Source organism: Colias philodice, chromosome 1 (genome assembly GCF_061535455.1).
Source record: "Colias philodice isolate Cphi_HAF_F1 chromosome 1, ilColPhil1 Martin Lab GWU primary, whole genome shotgun sequence".
Taxonomy (NCBI): domain Eukaryota; kingdom Metazoa; phylum Arthropoda; class Insecta; order Lepidoptera; family Pieridae; genus Colias; species Colias philodice.
The window spans coordinates 9,643,391-9,657,176 of record NC_143086.1 but is presented as its reverse complement, the minus strand read 5'-3'; the positions used below and the strand labels follow the sequence as shown (position 1 = coordinate 9,657,176).

The 13,786-nt window shown below is 31.8% G+C and overlaps 1 protein-coding gene across 1 annotated transcript; it reads left to right on the top strand.

The window, feature by feature from the left end:
* The first annotated feature begins 299 nt into the window (after window positions 1-299).
* Tango9 (transport and golgi organization 9) lies at window positions 300-6,011 on the top strand. Its single transcript, XM_089715095.1, has 8 exons — window positions 300-442; window positions 1,200-1,346; window positions 1,493-1,642; window positions 2,364-2,511; window positions 3,557-3,721; window positions 4,430-4,594; window positions 5,037-5,163; window positions 5,622-6,011. Exons 2-8 carry the CDS (start codon window positions 1,200-1,202, stop codon window positions 5,815-5,817), a joined length of 1,098 nt encoding a protein of 365 aa, XP_089571221.1. The 5' UTR covers window positions 300-442; the 3' UTR covers window positions 5,818-6,011.
* Window positions 6,012-13,786: the final 7,775 nt, after the last annotated feature.

Sequence of the window (13,786 nt, the reverse complement as noted above, 5' to 3'; positions counted from 1 at the left end):
TTGATACCATATGAAACGATTTAAATCGCAAAATCATGGCATGGCATTTGAAAAAAGGTAAGCTTCGCATTCGATCCAATAAAAAAAACAATGCTTCAAGAATACCTGCCATTTATTTAAATATCTATAAACAATTTGCAATAACTTCGGAAAGCGCGATGCCATCTTTTGGGGATTTAATATAAACTGATTAAAATACGTTTTTACTCGCCAAAGTATAGATGGCGTCGCTTTCTTTAATAAATGTCAGTTGACAGTTTGTTCCACAGTTTGTTCTAAGTGTCCCCCCCCTGATGACGTCGCATATTTAATATTTTCAAATTTCAAGTGTAAATAATTCCATTGTTAAACAATTGCAGAAACTTGCCGAGCATCAATTTATAACTATAACAGCGAAGCCGATCTGACTGTTTTTCACAAGGGAAACATCAAATAAGTGAAGGTTAGTTGCTCTTTCTTGTTATTTATTATAGTGTAACATTGTAACATCAAATATTGTTGAAAATAGACTGTAAACATCGGTGCAATTCTATGATGACGTGGAAAAATTTAATTATACGCAAATATGCTTTTTATTTATTGTGAGAGGCTTATTAACTAGGTACTTTTTGTTAAGCAAATCATTTTTAAATATAATTTTTAGGCTGCCTACTTCTAATAACTAGTATACTTACTAAACACTTAATAAACAAAGACAAAAGAATCAGAAGTTTATGTATTTAATATAAAAACTATATTACTATACCTACTTAGATTAAAACATACTTATAAATCGCAAACTCTATTATTATAATAATAGAGCTTTGCGAAGATTGATACCAATCTTTTTACGCTTTTTGTTTTTATTATCAATATTGGAGAGAAGTTAGGTAATTCTCTACACCTTTTCCGAGTTTTGCACCTAATTGTGCTTAAAATGTCAGCACTGATAATATTTTATTGATTTTGCCAAAAAATACATTACATTGTAATCTACAAATACATAATTAGACAGTATAGGTATCTCTTTAATAACTATAGTATATAGAACGATAATTTAAACATATTAAGTAAGTACTTACAAGCAATTTTTTTACAATGAAGTAATAGTAAATTATTTAAAAAAAATCTCTAAAAAACTGGGGTGTTCCAAGAAAACATTATAAAATTAATGTTGCTGTTTATTTGATTATAAATTTAAACATGCATTTTTCTTTAAGATGGCTTGGACGGGATATCAGAAGTTTTTAGCCCTAATGATGGTTGTCACTGGCTCCATCAACACTTTGAGTACAAATTGGGCCGATCAAATACATTCCAAAGGTTCCGATGGACAAGAGAGACTATTTAATCACCCATTTTTACAGGTAATGTTTGTGTTTATATATTACTTGGTTATGTTATGTTTTTTTTTATTTTTTTCTTAAATAAAATGCTAGTATGTAGCTACCCTGATCAATTTAAAACTGATCCAACTTATATCATTTGTTCACAAAAAGGTTTCTTTTTTTAGGCATCTGCAATGTTTCTTGGTGAAATATTATGTTTATTGACATTTAAATTGATTTATTTTAAAACAAGAAATACTGATGGACATTCTCTTACTTCAGGAAGTCAGAACTTTAATCCATTTATACTTATGCCTGCTGCTATGTTTGATTTGGTATGTAAGTCCTTTAATTTTGTTGTGTTAAGTATTATTTGTTAATTTCATTTTTTTTAAGTGAAACTTCATTTGTTGAGAGTAAAATTTCAAGGTCGCGTCATGAGAATACCGTCTCATCTTGCCAAAGAAGTTTCACTACTGAAACATGTGCCCGGCACATTCGCTTTTTTTTTTCTTTTGACCCTTCCAAGGAATGTGAATAAATAATAATACTTACCTATTAAAATACGTAGGTATAATAAAAAATAAAATCAAAATCACTGCTGAATAACTATTTTCTGAACCTAGTAAGTAAGTACTTAATTTTAACCATGTTTATATTTTTTACTAGTCCTTCATGTGTTTTTGTTATAAATATAAAGTTTCTGAAGTGATTATTAGAGTATTGATAAATGAATTATTATAGGATTTATTAAGATATAATGGACCCCTTTAATAAGATATGGTAAATATATAAAATTAATAAGATATGGTAAAGATATGGTGATACATAAATAATCATCAAGTATGAATTCCTATTGAATTTTGTAATTACAGTTGAGCTCATTGTTTCTGAGTACAAACTCAAAATTATGAAGACTTACAATTTGTTATTTGTATCAATTTTTATTATTTTTTATCAGATTTTGTACTTAGAATTAAAGGGAATAACTAGCCACTTTGGGAGTTGATATACAATTTATATTAGCTAAGTTTAAATTACTCAAATAAATTCCAGATTGGAACATCAATAATGTACATTGGTCTCAACTTGACATACCCCAGCAGCTTTCAGATGTTTAGAGGATCTATAATTATATTTGTAGCAGTTCTCTCGACAACATTCTTAGATAGATATATCATAAGACGTGAATGGGTTGGAATAGGTAATGTCTTATATTATTATTCTAATTCTAATCATAGTAATTTGTGAAAGTTTATGACGCAATGTGCAAAGTGGTGGTGCAGTTTAACTTAACTTTATAGAAACACTGCATACTTACTTGAGTCTCCACTAAAAAATAAATGCATAACAATAAAAATAAAGTTTAGGTAACTTGTTATCAATTTACATTTTCATTAAATTCATTAAAAAGTTAGTAGTAAGGTACACATTTTGACTAAACAAGTTCCATTACAAAAAAAATTATGTTATTTTTCAACATTTTCCTTGCAATTTTGATTTAACAATATTGCTAAGTAAGAAAGGTTTTCAATAATAATTCTAAAAACTAACATTTATGTTCAATCCCTCTTTTTTATACAGTATAATTTGTTTATTTGCATTTTTTAACATGTTCATCGCTTTGCACTATCAAATTGTTATTTCATGCTAATTAATAATGTGATACATGTTTGCATCCTTATTTCTGAATCAGCAGTAATTCAAAACATACAGTCCAACTGTAAACATATCATGTTATGATAACATTTCTCATTTGTACCGACAATCAAGGTTTATATGTGTGCAAGTGAATACATATTAATATTTGTCCTTTGTATCATTGATAACATTTGCATTCAATAAGCAGATGTATCAAAATGAAAGAAATATTTATGAATATTAATTGATTAAAAATATTTTCTTATGTCTACTCATTTATATATGTAGTTTTATATTTATACTGTCAATGCTTAATCCGAATGATCCATTTACACTGTTTATATAAACATTAACAACCAATAACCTCAATAGTTCCGCACTATGGATATAAACCAGCTGCTATTGAATCATTTGTTTCTATTCTAGATCAAATAAATATTTAAAATGAGTCACTACAAACAGCTGCTACCAAAATGTAATTCATTGATATTTTCAAAGTATGAATTTCATGCACATATCCCATGAATAAGACATAACATGAAACCTTTTATATCAATAAAGTAAGTTCAATCTGTTAGAGAGGATTCCAAATGTTTTATATTCCACAGCAAATGTAACAATAGGCCTTGTTATTGTGGGTCTTACCGATGCTCTGTACCAATCTCCCGGTGAAACTAAAGGCAGGAACAGTCTGATAACTGGTGACTTGCTGATTATCGTCGCACAAGTCGTGTCTGCTTGTCAAATGGTGTATGAAGAAAAATATGTTTCTGGTAAGATTCTGCAGGATAGGTGTGGAATGGACTATTTCAAAACTCAATCATAAATTTCTAGTGTTTTTTCTGTTTATTTAAATTTGACAACGCAGTAAATAACATTTTATATTCACACTAGCTTCCGCCTGCGGCTTCGCCCGCGTGGTGTTTTGATAAAAGGTAGCCTATGTTCTTTCTCAAGGTCTAAAGATTGTCTGTGCCAAATTTCATCAAAATCGGTTGAGAGGTTTAAGCGGGAAAGCGTAACAGACAGACAGACAGAGTTACTTTCGCATTTATCATATTAGTAGGGAAGTAGGGATTGATGAAAGATTAAGTTGTCTATGTTTATATAAATAATCTAATTCTCTATAATAGGTTATATTATCAGCCTTATGTAAATTGGCATTATGTAAATCAAAATAGCTTAAATCGATTATAAGAGAATTAGGTATTATCATAATGTATTATTTAATCTAAATATAAATAAGTAACTAAATTTGCAATAAATCATACTGACAACAGAATAATGTAATTTGCAACAATGTATTTAATTATTTATTGTATTCCTTCTTTATAGTTTTATGAACCTACAAACAACTGCACTTCTTTAGTTGCATTAAGTTCCAAAAAGATTTCAGCGATTTTTGTTTTTATAAAATTGCTTATAAAAATATGTCACAATTTATAAAACACAGATAACTTGATCATGGTTGTCTTTCCCAGGGTTGAACATACCCCCTCTTCAAGCCGTGGGATGGGAAGGGGTGTTCGGATTCTCAGTACTGTCTGTTCTGTTGGTGATATTCTACTGGGTGCCAGCTCCTCCCCACTTCGGCCACAACCCGAGAGGAACTGTGGAAGATGCTATAGACGGTCTCATACAAATTGGTAAGGAGGTACCTCTTGTTCATCTGAGTAAACAATTTTTCTCTCTATGCTCATCTATACTCGTATTAAAAGAAGACATTATTTGTTAGGACGAAACTAAAAATTTACTCAATCTATTTTTATTATTTCCTGAAAAGTTACATCTTACTTAGTAATGTAGGCGTTTTTCTTTACCCTGGATTAAACCGGTACAAGGGACCATCTTACTGTAACGAGAAAAAATGGGTTCTTTCGAATTATATTACAGACTTTTATTATCTACTAGCTATCCCGGCAAGTTCTTCTGCCTTTCTCTTGTCACTTAGGGGTATAAATAGATATTGGCGCAGATCTACCCAATATGCACACAAATTTTCATGAGAATGGGTCCTGCGTTTTTAGGAGTATGATTACTAACATTGTGACATGAGATTTTTTTTAATAGAGATGTATTTTCTTTCAGGGAACAGTCCATTATTGCTGTTTGCTGTGATGGGCACAATCGTGTCCATAGCGTTCTTCAACTTTGCCGGGATCAGCGTCACCAAAGAGATGTCAGCCACTCATCGGATGATATTGGACTCCATCAGGTAAACGTCTTATCTTATATTCGTTCTTCACTTACTAAAATTTTGGCTTTTATAAACGAAAATCTGTTTATAAATTGAGCAATTATAATGCTACAAATTGGGTCTAAACTGTGTGCTTCCATTATTAAAATATAGGCTTTGTTATAAACAAAGACACATAAATAGCTTTTGAAATTGCACTGCACAGTAGAATGCCGATTATACTGGTCTGCAAAAAAATTCAACCTCTGGTGAAATCTTTGAGAGTGGGCACCAGTTACTCTTTTTTTTTAAGTTTCAGTCAGCATAATTTCATTATTAGTCTTACATCATCGTCAGCCCATTATGTCTCCACTGCTTCCGTTTTTTTTTCGTTAATTTTTACGTAGTATGGAACTGTGTGTCTAAAAAAAAAATTTCTGTGCGACAGTTCGTCTTTGTTAAAGTCTGATAATAATTATTATATGTACGTATTTCAGGACGCTGGTGATCTGGGTGGTGTCGCTTGCCGTGAAGTGGCAAGTGTTCCACTGGCAGCACGTCATAGGCTTTGCGATTCTCATCGCAGGGATGTGCGAATATAACGGCATTTTGCCTCGCTGCTCCTTCAGAAGGGCCCCAGAAGACCAGGATAGGGTGGTCAATACTGAGGCAGATAGGCTTGAAGAAGCCTAAAAGCATTCTTTGAAAAAAAAAGTGTGTGTGTGCCGAGCACACGTGTCAGAAGTGAAACTTCTTTGGCAAGATTCAAAGATACCAAAATCGTCTTCTTACCTCATAACGTGATGGCCGTGACGCGACCTTGAAATTTTACTCTGAACGCGCTTAAAGAAGTTTCACTTCAAAAAAATTTTTGACGTGTGCTCTGTACACAATCACGACTTATTGGCAACCGGAGAATGGGTATTATGTATTCAATGTTGTAGAGTACGCTTAACCCGTACCCTGTTTATGGTGAGCGCGCTTCGACTTGTCTCTCTGTTGGTCAAACAAATGAAATACCAATATGATTCTATGTAAAACCAAGGTTTGAGGCCCAATATTGAAAAAATTGTGTTGAACATTTTTAGTATATGGGTGTTCATTTAAATAATATATTCGTCTTTTTTCCATAGAATAATCTCTTTAGTTGGGGACTAGATGACCTGTTATGTCTGTTTCTTAATTGTTTGCTCAAGATAAAAAATATATTTTGTAAGCATTATATCAATCGCGCTATCGCGACTAGTTAAGCTATAAATGTGAATTTAGTATTATTGAAATTATTTTCATATCATACTGGGAAAGTAGTAGCAAAGATTTATATTATAAAGGAGTTTATACATTATATTTATAAAATTTTATTGCAAATTTTGTATGCACCATTTGTAAAAAAAGTTTTATAAGTATTAATTAAGTGCTATGTTCATATTTAAGATGCAATTATTCCTTTATTACGTTTTAATATTAGTGTCTATTGAGATCTTAATTTTTCCGTTTTTAATTTTGTATTTTGTACAGATAGACCGGGAGATACTGACACAAAATTTCGAGTCATTTGTAACAGGATGGCGGTTCTACAGGGTTCTTAGTACGCAATGATAAAAAGAAAAATGATGGTGTGAACGCTGGTACTGGCGGCTTAGTCGCGTGGGCGTTAGTCGAACTCGTCGGAAAATAGCGAAAGTCAAACGATTTGTAACAGTATGGCACTTATTTTTCCTGTAAGTTTGAGGATCAACGAATATAAATACAAAATTTCAAAGATCTAGGTGTTGGAAATCTTCACTTATATAAATTAATAATAAATTTATTTTTCAAGTATGACAGCACTTTTTCCCCCTACTAGAAGTATGGCAAATATAATAATGGTCACATTTTATCAAATACTCTCCAAAAAGCCAAATGCAATACTGGTACAAAAAGATAGGCGAAATAAAAAATTTTTGCAGATTTTCGGCGGTATGGCGACCATTTGGAATCGTCCGAAAAGTATGGCATGGCGATTTTCGTTAATGGCTGCACGACGATGGTTACCTGTGCAAAAGTTAGCTTGGTACAAATGGTTGAATAATTGTTTTTTTTAAATCAACACATTCGCGTCGGTATGGCGGGCTGTAAGTCATACCGGAAAAGTATGGCATGGCACTACCGCCTACTTCTTTTTTATGGGCTATCGGTAAATTCTAAAATTTTTGTGTTACAAATCGTTTGACTTTCGCTATTTTTCCGACGAGTTCGACTAACGCCCACGCGACTAACCCACCGGTACCAGCGTTCACACCATCATTTTTCTTTTTGTCATTGCGTATTAAGACCCCTGTAGAACCGCCATCCTGTTACAAATGACTCGAAATTTTGTGTCAGTATCTCCCGGTCTAAGATAGATATGTATAAACTTTGATATTTATGTTAAATCTCAATATTTTTATATTAAAACTCACTTAAACTGACCAGTGAAAAGTGATTATACTCTACGTTAGAAGTAATGGTGCGTATTAGTTATGTACAAATATTATTGTCGTATTTAGTAGAACAATTTTTATTCAACTGTGATTATCTTTCAAATGTTTAATATGTAAGTCAAAGTACCTAGTAATTATCAGTTGTAAAAGATTGAATAAAATATGAAATTAATCCCTTCCTTTTTACTAAACCTAAACCTCGTATAAAAATGTCCCCATATTCCATTTTTAATTCACTCTAATTTGAGTACAACTTAATCGATCTTTTTGCACGACGCTTATTTTAAGTTTTATAATAATTTGTAGTTGCATCTTATAGAATGAATTAAAAAAGTTGTCGCTTCAGTCTACAGCCTACAGTGAGTTGCACAGCTATAGCCTACAGATTTCAGTAAAGTTTTAAAACAAAAATTAATGCGTTAAATCATAATCGGTTCGGTAGATTTTCGACTGTTTAGAATTCCGCGAACTATAAGCTAACAGTGTTAATCTTACGGTAACATATTAGACTATAATATTCTACGCAAAGACCAAGATTGGAGATGATTTGGCATAGGACTGGCAATATAGGAATTCGTTGTCATGTGAATAGAAGATCCACTCAGTGTCTAATCGTCCACTTGAGGACAAAAAGGGTAAAAAGAGAAACACGTACAATGAAAAAATATTTTTATTATACTGCATTATCTACATAATTTATTTTTGGCTTCTCACCAGCAGCTGTAACAATTAAAATATTATTTTTACTTTAAATCAATTCTTTGTCGAAACAATCGACTACTACCTGTGACTACTACTATTGGATACACTTCGGATATTAAATGTAATTAGAATAATTAATTAAGATTAGCATTAGGTACATAGGAAGAGGAATAATGACTGCTTTAGCTACAAGCCTACAAATCAGTACCTAACTCTGGACTTTGTCGCGTTATAGTACGTAGGTAGTGTTTAAATGTCATGAAACTAACATAAACTTCGAGTCATGATATAAGGGCGCTTGTGCACTACAAGGAATTTTACTGTCCGGCATTCCGATTTTTTACGGTCCGGTGTGGCATGAAAAAACCGATGAATTGCTTGTGCACCTGTCCGTCTTTACTCGGATCAGTGCGGTACAGTTCAAGGAAGTATGGCGGTATAATGCTATCATAAATGATTGTTTTCGCATTTTACAAGAAACGAGTAAAAATATAGAAGGTGAAATATTACATTACTTCGTTATAATAAAAAGTAAAGTTCCGTAAGAGATTTAAAATGCGTGTTTCACTTATTTATTTTAATCGGTTCGAGGAGCTAAATCTATTCCCACTTGAACTTTAACTTACCAACACTTACTTAGATAATAATTATAGGTCAATGCTTGGTCAATGTATATAAAATAACAATACCGACTTCTCAAATCTCATTGCCAGCTAAAAGAAAGTAAAACAAGAGCTTGCTTTCAATTGGCATATGCAATAAAAAGAGTAAAATCCAAGCAAGTGGGCACTCGAAAACAATTATACCTACAGCGACTCGTAAACTCAAAAAACCATCCGGAATAGGGAAAAGTAAAATGTCGGACAGTAAAATTACGTATAGTGCACAAGCTAGTATTTAGATTAATTGCGTGCTATACCGGACCGTAAAAAATCGGAATGCCGGACCGTAAAATTCCTTGTAGTGGACAAACGCCCTACGCAGTAAAAAACTGAAGAAAATCAGCTGTGACGATAAATAATGTTATTTAAAGTCATTGTTAAATGAACAATTAACATCAACAGTCCCTTATATTATAATATGTACCTAATAAGAGGGGTGTTATTCATTTTCGGCTTGCATCACCAACCAGCAAAACTTAAAAAGTAGGTAGATACCTACTTACTTACCTTATTCCTTCTTCTTTTGCACCTAGTAAATAAACTTTACCTAATTATTTATAAGTCGTTATCTATTTGTCGTTGTCATTAGTTCAAAATATAATGAGTTGACCTAGAAAATTATCTGTGAATTTTTAAACAGGGTATTATGCTGGATTTTGAGGTGCTCTGTTCGAATATCACTTCGCTGCCACGCTTATTTGAATGATCAGATTACTGAACTATTTTTGAGCCTTGGTTAAAATACTAGATAACTGGACTATTTCTAACAATGCTAAATTCAAAATATAATAAATAGCATACGGAGGACATCTCCATTCTCCCAATAGAAGAACCGGATTCCCGATACGTCCCGCTTAGCCGCTTCTTCCTTTAAGTTCGATTTGAGGGACTTACGCAATGTTTTCGCCGCAATATTGGAGTAGTTCACGTAACTTAAAAAAAAACAGAAATACTCAACCAGTTATAACTGATTAAAAGTTTGGAAGTTAACCTTTCCACGGATAACCCGATACTCTATCAGTAGTTATTAGCAAACAGCAGTACCATATATATAATTTGCCAATCGCATAAGTACATAGGTAATATTTGGGATGAAATAGTAGATAACAAAATGAAAAGCACTAATTGTGCTTTTATCGAAGCCAGTATCCCAGTCATTAATTTAATTTTGATAATTATTACATATCAAAATAATAATTAACTTTATGAGCTCATTAAACAGGTTCAGTTTTATGAATTCGTAGGCGGTCTAGGCATCTAGTTGAACAATGTGCAAGAAGCCAGAGCCATTATATTATGTTACTTTTTTTCTAAGCTTTTTTTATACAGTTAGGTACATAATACCTATATTACTTACCTACTTATATACTTAGCTATCTGATTTAAATTATAGACCATTATTTCTCAAATTATACCTATTTTGTTTATATTATTTAAAAATTATTTGCATTGCAAACTTATCTAATGTGTGTACACAGTAGGTACACTTACTTTAATCCAGCCATTCGCCAAGTGCTCATTTTTAGAAAAATTGTTTCAAGCCTTTATATACCCTGTTAAGTTATTATAATTATTGATCATGACCAACTACGTAAAACGTGACATATTTCAACAAAGGAAAAGTTGAATAACGCTTTACCTAATAATATTATGAAAGAGGTTGTAATATTTACTAAGCTATTCTTGAATAATTATTATTATACTTACAATAATTATTCAAGAATACATGTAAAAAAGTGCTCATAAAGCTTCATTTTCTCTGCTTGGATAACATTAATTTAAAATTATTGAATTACCTAATCTAGTGTATATGCTACAGTCAAAACCCTGAACCAGTCAATATCCTTATTGACGGTTATTAAGGTTATTGTCTATTGACTAAGGGCGTCGGTCAAGAAGCTTATATCTTATACACTGGAGATTGCACTATGACCATTAACTTGTCACAAGAAAATATAACCTTGAATGACGTCAGTGCTGTTTTTTGTCTCTGTCTGTGGGTGACCACACTGGTTTGTATATTCAGGATTTTTCGAAATGGAAAAAACTAAAAATCATGGTCTATAAATAATAACGACATATATTTTTAACAGTATTTAAGTACATACAATTTTAATTGGTATAGAATGATAGTTTAAAATAACATTTGGCTACAAAGCTTGGATATGAACCAATATATAGCATTAACATCCTTTGTAAATAGAGGAAAGTTGTGTTTTGCATCAGATGCTGTTTACCAAATTGTAAGCTACTCAGATCTTCTTTTTAAACGCGTTGCTTCGACGGGTCAATTTCAAGCCAAAATCATCAAAGAAAAACTGTTTATAGCAGCCTTGCACAAATTTTAGCTAACTTTACAAAGTTTATTTTTCAAAAGGTATTTTTTTCTGGGTCGTATCCTCAGTAATTTTACCCTTGATGGGCACATATATATCTTGGTACATGTTTTACTTTTTGGAAAGCTGAAATACGTAAAACCAAAAAATATGAGGTAAGTTAAAAAAGTATAAATTTCAATGTAAAAACGAACAATCTTATAAATACATGTGAGTGCAATACCGATGTCGTGTGTTGTTTCATTACTAGTAACAATCTTGAAAATGGTGTTCTAAATTTCATCATAATATTGTTATAATAAATTCTCTTCGCTATCCATAAATAGTTCAGGATCCATCGCCCATTTTTGCAAGTGATTACTATCAAGCTAATTTTCCGTGAGTAGCTTTATTTTGATGAGACGACCAATAATTTCATGTACGAAACTCTCGATTGTGGTAGCTAACAGAGGTAACTAGGATAAAATTTTTTGATTTGATGGTTCTCAACAATATGCAGGACAATATGTCTGTTTAGTATAAATATTCAGTGAAATATAATGGTTTCATGGTGGTTAATATTATAATATAATTAAAATTACTTTATCCACAGTTGAGACGCAGTAACAAGAATATACAGGACTTAGACAGCAATAAGATAACATGAAAAAAATACCAAAGTAACCTAAGTATAAGTTTTCAAGTAAGGGGTATTACTGAAAGTGAACCTTTTCTACGTTTTATTATTAAAAAAAAAGATAACTACTTATTTTTGCGAGGTTTTGGTTGGGTATAGACGGCTTAATAAATCTTTACAGTTATATTAATTTATATCTTACGTTATATCTTAATTTATCTTACTACCTCATACGTACCTATTATTAATTAATAATTAACTATGTCCCGTAGGTATATTATTTTCGAATTCTAACTCTGCAGATAGGTGACAGATAGGTACTACATATTATTATCTAATCTTAAGTCACTTTTAGTCTACACGTTTTAATGTACTTACATTATATAAATTTTGATACGGTTTTTTTTTGATAGCCAGCTATTGTTTATATTACAGTGTTGTGGGTCAAGTTCTCCATAAAAAAATTATCATCGTATTTTTGCTATTGGAATTGTGTCATTTCATTATTGCCAATGATGATAATATTACATAAAATTATTAAAACATAAAATTAACGTATATCAATACGTTCTGTTTAATATAAATTTACGGCGATGGCCTATTACTTGAAACTTTACATATAGACGATCTCTACTGTGAAATGAACGCAAAGCGTTCGGTTTAACTTTTAACGGACATTTATTTTGATCATCAAATGTTACCATTTGTACATGCTGATCATTCGTGTAATCTAAAAATAACATGCTTATTTTGCAAACGTTACCGAATAATAAAATATACTTTTCAGAGAATATTGGCCACCTCAGGTCGTATCTACCCGTCACCACGCTTATTGAAAAGTCCTGTATCACTCAATGATACCTCTTATTCGTATAATGTAGGTATATCATCGATAAATGATAATATCATTTAGTGGGATGTATTGCAAGAGTCCATATAAGTTCTCGCGTTCTCGTTTTAGAATGATAATTGCTCCCCAGACCCCATTCTCATAGATAGATACTATATTATATACTAGAGACCCGCCCCGGCTTCGCACGGGTGCAATGCTGATACCACAGACTAATAATAATATATCTACTGATACGTAGGTAGTTAATAATTTATTATTAATAACTAGCGGTCCGCCCCGGCTTCGCCCGTGGTACATATGAAAAATAGATGTTGGCCGATTCTCAGACTTACCCGATATGCACAGAAAATTTCATGAGAATCGGTCCACCCGTTTCGGAGGAGTATGCAGACTAACATTGTGACACTAGAATTTTATATATAAGATAATATTATATACATTTCCTAAATAGTATCGGAATAGTACACATTTCCTAGGATTTGTATTGGTACAATTCCTTGATTTCATAAATTTCCGGTAACATCACTACCTATGTCCCTATGTCGATGTCCTTTGTACGCTTAAATCTTTGAAACTACGCAACGGATTTGGATGCGGTTTTTTTTAATAGATAGAGTGATTCAAGAGGAAGGTTTATATGTATAATAACATCCATTAAATAGTGGAGAAGTACTGTTATTTTTGAGGTTCCTAATGTGATGTCGTAAATAATTACATTTTTTCCGCTTACATTGCAAACGCAAGCTGAACCCTACGAGTTTTATCATAATAATGTAATAAAGATAAGTAATGTACACATTGAAAAGGTCTACAGAAAAGTCTGCGATGGTATATTATGTCTATGTCTTATGGATAACCCACAATAACTTTTTTTTGTCATTTACTTTTTACGACAAATAATGGCTTTTTTTCGAAGCGATTTTAACAAATAAAGTATTAATCCTTAACCAATTAAATGCCTTGAATATATTGTTCATTTAATATAGATCCATATGGCCCTTTACACCGTATGATTTAAGTGAATATTTTCG

What these genes read in the sequence shown, in the direction of transcription:
- Tango9 (XM_089715095.1), top strand. Translation starts at nt 1,200, where the DNA reads ATGGCTTGGACGGGATATCAGAAGTTTTTAGCCCTAATGATGGTTGTC. An exon ending in TTAATCACCCATTTTTACAG is followed by an intron (nt 1,347 to 1,492) that starts GTAATGTTTGTG and finishes TTCTTTTTTTAG; the next exon opens with GCATCTGCAATGTTTCTTGG. An exon ending in ACGTGAATGGGTTGGAATAG is followed by an intron (nt 2,512 to 3,556) that starts GTAATGTCTTAT and finishes TATATTCCACAG; the next exon opens with CAAATGTAACAATAGGCCTT.